A 7,797-nucleotide genomic window follows, 5' to 3' on the forward strand; every position below is an offset into this window, starting at 1 on the left:
GCATGGTGAAACGTTTGGTGGCTTGGTGGATTTCTGGAGTGCCCGTCTGTCTTCAATTTTCTCTTTCCTCTGGAAATTGAAGGCAGTTGTGGTCTCTGGTGGATGATGACGGAGGTGGTTTTTCATCGACACAATGCAAAGAAAAGAAAATATGTTTCTGTTGTCGACTGTGAGGCCATTCTCTTGATTCCCCAGAAGGAAAAAAAGGTGGTTATGCCCCCCTGTGGGAGCCGGATCTACTTTTTGTATTATGTGGTAGACTCTGGTTTCTAGTGAAATGTGATGATTCCCCCACCCTTTCAAAAGGCGTCAAGTGTTGGTTTTCTTTTTTTATCGTGGGTTGGATAATCAATTTCGAATCAAAAACAGCGAGGGATACGAATCCGGGCTTCGGCTGGTTCCCCGGTATGAATTGCACGTTTTGTTTCTGTTCAGCTATAGTCTGTTCAGTGTAGATGTAGATCTGTATATGGTGATGACCCTACCCCGACATTCGCTGCTCCCCACCCTTCATGCCACTACACTTAGTCCAAGCGGTAATAGTTCAAGGTCTAGACCTATTAAGACTTTGAATGTGGTCCATAGTCTGGCCCCATTCCATCAATTGATCAAGTCAAAGCAACATTGAACCCTACTCATTGCTCTTTATACTAGTATACTGTAGATTGATTACTTCAAATGTTGAGAGTTCAACGCCCTATCCTTGGAGAAACATTTGAATCTACAAAGTATAGTCACACAACCTACCCCGACAAAGCCCAAACTCAGTCCATCTTACCCACCTAGGCAATACCCAAAGGCAATCAATTGATGTTCAATGTTGGAAGTGATAGTAATACCCAGGAACTTGACCTTGTGAAGGTAGACAATCCAACATTCTACCTTTTGAATTCAATCAGTTTTCATATCTATCAATATCACAGATTAAATTTGAACAGTCCATCTGCTTGTCCCTTCTGTACTGAAGCAAATGGCTCCACCACCACTGGCAGGTTGAAACCACCACAATCAGAAAATAGAAGCACTCGACTTAGGTTATCTCAAATACTGTCGGAAGATATTAGCCCTCTTACAAGCATCGAGACGCATGTAGGGTCAACTTATTCCAAATCATGGGGTCTATGGGGATAGGGTTGTGCAGAGATTACACAGGGCTGGGTTTTACTATTTCCTTTTTGATAACGCAGATTACCAGAAAAGGGAGCTTAGAGCTTCAAGAGACATCCCAGCTTACTAGTATTCTTTGTTTTCCTCTTTCATCCCTAGACTCCCTTCTTAGGTATCTGACTCGGGAGAGACATCGGCAGTTAGGCTAGGACTTGCCTTTGGTCTCAATTTGGACGCCTAAGATCAGGATATCTGTCCTTGGTATGGTTACAAGAATTCAGGAAGTGCTACTATTGAAGGTACCACCTTTGTATACTCAGCTACTTCTGGATGTCCCGCAAATGACAAATCAGGTACATTGGAATGTACTACCTATCACCTGGGCAGTCTCTGGACATGCATAGGACTTTTTCAAGGTCCTGATGTCCTGGTTTAGGAAGGAGGACACGTTTTCATCTGGGTTTCATGCCACGGTATAAGATGTGATTGCAGTTTTTTTCATTAGAATAAGTGATCATTAAATAGAGGGCTCATTAGTCGGATCATCATATCAAGATCAAAAACATGTAGGAAAGAGATCATTATGCACGACTCTTGGGTGATTAAGGGATAGTTTCGTGGAAAGTGATATAGTTAAAGACAGATATCCTCCAGTGCAAAGAGTAAAATTAATAAAATGAAAGAAAAGAACTAGGAATTGATAGGGTAAACCCCGAAGCTTAGACTTTTTTTCTCTTCTTTGCTTTGGCTTCAAGGATTGGTGATATTTGAACAAGGTAGATGTGATAAACAAAAATCAAGATACCAACCATGGCAGAAATGAAACTTTGACAAAACAGGAAGAAGCAGGAATGGGGAAATAGAACGAAGTACAACGCAACAAAATAACAAATAGCAGATGGCCTCCACACAAATGCCGCCTCGGCTTCAGGGTATGAACATTTGCCGTGTCCAATCAGACTCGAACCAAGTATTTTGCAGAAGAATATGACGCAAAAGGGAATTTTGCAGGAAGACCCAAAAAGAGCCAACGTGATCAAAGAGGGTCGCCTCGAAAAAAAAAGACGAAAGGGAAAAAAAAACATGCAGGTACACAAGGGACCAATAGTAAGAAAAACACAAGGCAAAAACGGGGAAATAAACGATGTAAGACATATGCAACACCACAAGATCAATGATGGTCCCACCGTAGAGTCAGACATACAAGCATGCCATAGACCCTGCAGAAGAGGCTGATCTCTCCGTCAAGTCCGGATGTGTTCCGGTTGGAAAGCCAGACTTTGATCCATGTCATCTCAGAACAAGGCGTGATAACAGAACAGAAGTAAAAGAGCGAGATCTGGATGAAGAATATACTCCGATTCGACCCATCTGGCTCGACGTCCATACACAAGCACCAAGATCGGTACTTTTGGGACTTTTGAGGGTGGGTTGTCCATCCATTGAGAAGTTCATCAACACAGAATTTTCAATCACAAGTCAAGAACACAAGAAAGATTCCAAATCAAGAAAAAAAGCAAGCAAAGAAACGCCATCCAAAAAGAAGTGTTTGAGGTGTGTGGTTACGAAGACTCCCTAGTAAGCTCCCTGGTTACCCAAGGGCTCAACAGGTGGGCGATGTACGTTCTCGACCACAGCACGGTGATACTCGGGCAGTGCTTCCGGAAGTAAATTGAATGAGAAGCTAGTGCCGGGTGAGTCCCGATGCTGCACACGAGTGTATGGTAGCCCACTGACAAGGGTACGGGTATCGGGGTCAGAGCCACCACGTGCCTTACGCTTTGCACTGCTGCTGTATCCATAGATGTCCGAGGTACATTCGTTGGTCAGTGCATGATGCCGTTGGCCGGCACGGGTGTGGTCTCGGGAGGATTTTCGAATTGGTTTGATGTCGCTGGCCATACTTGAGTAGTCTGATGCGGTATCAAGCGTTCCAAGGATAGGGTATGTGGAGGTGACGCTGCTTGCTGTAGATGGTAATGCTGCGGAAGATATAGAAGAAGAGCAAAGTAGAGCTGTGTTTGAATCTTCGGAGGTAGTGGGATATGTGAAGATCAGATCTGGAGCATTGACACCCTTGTTTAAGAGTTCAGGACTGCTGGTAAAGGGAACATTGCTTGGAATAGTCTGTTGTGGGCTTCCAATAGAGGTTGCTACACGTGGACTCCAAAATACCCCTTTGAAATCTCCTTTGAAATCGGGTGGAGACCAAGACATGTTCGAATTTCCCTCAGTGGGAAGAAATCCCAGATTAGGGACAGGACCTTGCTGGTTCCGAGAAGTGGGAGTGGGCAAGGTACGGTCTGATCCAGACATATCAGGAGAGGAAACTGCACTCATAGCAGTATTTGTGGACGGGGGAAGCTCAGATAAAGGGTGACCTTGACTGGGTAGCATGTAGGCAAACTGCGGTTGATTCATCGAGGCATTTGTCTGTAGTTCAGGATATATGCCCCCATTAGACGTTCTGCCAGTGTTGGACATAGAGTCCCAGCCTTTGGTCCAAACAGGTGATCCGTAATCCATCATCACTCCAGGTGCATTTGGCATCATGTACTGAGAGGACTGGGTGAAGTTGACCGGTGGCTCATCCTCATACAGTATGGCATTTGCAATTCCGGATCGCTGAAAGACATGGGCATCCGCTGGATTAAGATCAAAATCCGGTGTACGCTGAAACGCGGCATGGTGAGTCGGAGTCTGTGGAGACCTCATAGAGGCAAGTGCTGCTTTTTGTTGAGCATGGCTCGGTATCCCAAGCTGGGATGGTGCAGCTACTCCCATGTTCAGGTAAGGATCCCATCCTTTCGCCTTGTGGTGTGCAGTTATCTCTTTATCATCAAGATTGTGAGCTCTCACCTGATAAGAACGATCATTAGTCTCCTAGATAAATCTTCGTGGTGCCCTTATACTATACTTACTCGAAAGAATTGGCAGTCTTTACTCCCAGAGCTACGGCAGTTGGAGCAGCCTTGGCCATCTCCAGCATCACCACTGCACTTGATCTTCCTTTTTCGACATCGGTGACACTGATGGAGGAGACAATATTAGAAGAGTGTCTTCATATGACTGATGAATTCGACTTCAGCTTACCGCCACTGGAACACGGCGTCGTTGCGTGTTGCGTAACTTGGCATCTAAATCCGTTGACGGACTACCACAGGTATTCGACCGATCTCCCATCTCATGTCGATTCATACTTCTCATCGAGCGAGAGAGCGAATCATGTCGAGAGTGGTCAAAGACGATCTTCTCTGGATAGTAAGAGTCCATTGCTGAAGCACTGAAACCAGTCAGCATAACTTGTCAGACAGTTGAGCTGATGCATTCATACCAGAAAAAAAAATGAAATAAAGGAAGAGACGATTCAGCGCAACAAGAAGATACCTATGTTCCTTTAAAGTCAATGATGGGTCATGTCTGGGTAATAAATGAAGTGGTGGAGAGGGGGAAATAGGAGAAAGAAAGAAGATGTCTCTGGCGAGTAGGGCTAGATTTAAGTGTGCTTTACTCACAATAAATGTGTAGGTCTAGGTCTCTCTCTCTTCTTCTCTATGGGGATTTTTTTAGGGGGGGAAGTTTTGTATGTAGGTCCGATTTGAATTTTTCATGTTGTTTTATTTTTTATTTTTATTTTTATTTTTATTTTTTTTTTCTACTATGAAGAACACCCCTGGAGATGGCGCTAAATTGATTTCCATGATCAATCTCATATGCCCCGTTGAACTATCATGTTCTAGGTCAAGTTATGGGGAAGATTGCATAAAGGGTGGAGAAGTGAGCATAGTAACAAGAGGTATCTTGTTTCCACCGTTTTTTTATTTTTATTATTTTATTATTTTACTTTTTCTCTATTTTCTATTTTTCATTTTTTCTCTTTCATCTGAATTATGACATATTTTTTATTCTTTTTTTTCCCTCTTGTACCCAGGGGAGATATGCAAATTTCCGTCAAATCCAGATCAGAGCAAGACCAGCAGCACCGCCCCCGGCGTTTTAGAGGCTTGGTTTCACAACGTAACGTCACACGGGACATGACCTGATAGCCATGACAATAATATTTGATGTTGACTTCAATACGAAGGTTCTAAGGTTTCCCACGTTTTCTGGCGTAGGGTATGGCCCATATGGGAGTCATTCAAGAGATTATCATATATTAGACACCTTAGAACAGGGAAGTGGACTTTTCTCCTTAGTCTCACTTACTATGAGATAAAATAAAAAAGGAGATGAACTAGGATTAAGAAAAGAAAAAGAAAAGAAAAGAAAGAGAAGCAAGAGGGGGCAAGATACGGAAGACCACTTGCCAACGTTTGCCGAAATTCCTGGTGTCGATCCGGGGGAGAGATTCCGGTGGATCGATCAAGATGAAGATTCAACGTAAATGTTTGCTAGGTCTAGCCTAGTCCAAACGTTGATTGGTTTAGATGCGCCCAATATCCTATAGTGGAAGAGGAAGAGGGTCTTTCCAGATGCATCAAACAAGGCGTTAAACAGTCCGAACTAGGGAGTCCGGGACGTTGAGCCGTGTGGGGCTCATAGTTATGATGATTGGTTTCTTTTAAGGATTTTTCCCCCTTATCCCCCAAACATATCTTGCGACAAACGCGCACTTAGTGAGAGGGATTTCATTCTCGTGGGTTCCCTATGTCTCAGAACCATGGGACACGTAGTTGATGTCTCAATAACCCATGGCTTCTGAAAGGAACAGAGAAGAAGAAAAAATCTGATATGACGGAGAAAAGAGAACAGCGAAAGAAAAAGAAAAAAAACAAAGGGAATAAGTTGGTTGACACCTGTCAATTTGATCAGCCGGCACTAACACGTTCTTGAAAGGCTTAAGGGACTAAGTGGGCCCCACAACCTTGAAAAGCGCGCAACTCAACAAGCAGTATAAGCAGGGATCAATGGTCTTAAGGTTGCGTCGTGATCGACATCATGGATTGTAAGTCTGTTTGGGTGTTGTTAGCGCTTCCACAATCGCCGCAGCTAGATCGAAATGGCAAGTCCCCCCCCCAAAAAAAGCAATTTGAATGAGCCTAGAAAATGAGATTTTTTTTTCTTGCCTCAAATCCACCAGTCTCACCAGATAAGTTGGTCTGGAACCGTTGAAAGACCGATAGATCGGGGAAAAGGGAAGAATCGGAATCCCTAAGCTCAAAAAGGCAAAGGGGAGAAAAGGGGAGGAAGTCGACAACTCCGCCGCTTACTATGTATGGATTATACTGCAGGTAGTTCCAGGATATTGAGTTGGACAATTCATAGCTTTCTTTCAAGATTTTGGGAGAGAAGCCATTGTCATAGCACCTAGAATAAATCTGGTTTCGGTATCTGCGTATGGAAGAATCACAGAATCAGATCTGGATATGGGTCCAAGACCTATGATAGGGAAACTTCCACATGTTCTCCATTCTTTGAGGTTTCATATACGTAATTGGGATCCATGGGAATGAAAGAGTCCTCAGTGGCTGAGTTCTAATCAACACTGACTCCGGGTCTGACATTGCACAACATAGGCAGAAGACCAAGTTGGGAGAGTCAGAGATACAAAGAGAGTCAGGAGAGACAGATCGGGCTGAGCCAGCTGACTGTGGATTGACTCGCCAGGAACGCTCGCCCAAATTGAAATTGAGTCCTCCATTTTTGGCATTTTTTGGGGCGCCATTAGCGATACGTGAGTCTCCCCTGGAGTGTTTGTGGGAGCCTCTAGTTTTGGATTTCTTTGCTTTTTTTCATTCTTGGCAGGTTTTCCATTCCCCACTAGGTCTGTAGCTATCCAAAAGGGGAAAACCTATGACAAGCATGATCTTTTTCTCGCCATTTCCACGTGTGGATTCTGAGATTGAAAAAGAACAGATTGATGTTGCCATGATGTCGTAGACCTCTCATTTCTGCAGGACGCCGTCCGCTCCCTCCGCCGTTTTTTTTCTGCAGTGAAACGAGTCATCCGAGAGGGGAGAAAGATACTCAACGAAACCAAAAAAGGATAGTAAGAGGTCATTGCGCTGGTAGTACTGTATACCTGGTCCGAGGTTGGAGCGGTAATATCATCCTGAGCTCAGAGGGAAAAAATAATCCCTTACTTGTGGCTGGTGAAAATGATGATAAGCGCTTCCCATTCCTCTATACCCGTACTAATCCTGCAGGAGGTTCAAAAAAGCCTCGAAGAGAATGTCTAGTTCTTTCGACCCGGACTGACTGATGCATTTGACGCTATTCCGAGAAATCGGTGAGAAGATCTGCAACAAACAGCTAGGTCGATCCACTGATCCATTGCATCTCGATTCAGAAAAGGACATAAATATCTTGTCCAACTGGGGCATTCGGAAGATATGCCGGTCGATTGTGAAGGCAAGGCTCGTGAGGTTGCACCAAGGCACCCGGGTCGATCATCCGCGAAGCTAGTTAGTCTGCATGTGGACTTTTTAGAGATTGAAGAGAGAAAAAAAAAACCTCCTAAGTTCAAGTCATGACATGAAGAAAAAAGTAAAGAAGTAATATGCAAGAGATCAGTTCCCCGCCAATGGTGCTGGATGAGTATGTGAGGATTTGCAGCCCTGGAGTGGACCCTCGGAGGTGATAAGTATTATTGGTCCGAGCTCCAATCTCTCACCCGTCACAACCTCCAGCTTTCGATAGTATCTTCATTTTTTACTCCACAGCTCCTAATCTTTCCACTTTATTTCCCCG

General features: G+C 44.2%; 1 protein-coding gene across 1 annotated transcript; it reads right to left on the reverse strand.

The window, feature by feature from the left end:
* Positions 1-2,682: 2,682 nt before the first annotated feature.
* Positions 2,683-4,380, reverse strand: N7483_005500 (uncharacterized protein; the record flags this gene model as incomplete). Its single annotated transcript, XM_057088937.1, has 3 exons — positions 2,683-3,966; positions 4,029-4,136; positions 4,201-4,380. The coding sequence occupies 3 exons, from the start codon at positions 4,378-4,380 to the stop codon at positions 2,683-2,685; spliced, it is 1,572 nt and encodes a 523-aa protein (XP_056948766.1).
* Between the last annotated feature and the right edge of the window lie 3,417 nt (positions 4,381-7,797).

The sequence above is a fragment of the Penicillium malachiteum genome (genome assembly GCF_028827825.1).
Source record: "Penicillium malachiteum strain IBT 17515 chromosome Unknown utg000002l:1.0-8849297.0:1.0-8852440.0, whole genome shotgun sequence".
Lineage (NCBI taxonomy): Eukaryota > Fungi > Ascomycota > Eurotiomycetes > Eurotiales > Aspergillaceae > Penicillium > Penicillium malachiteum.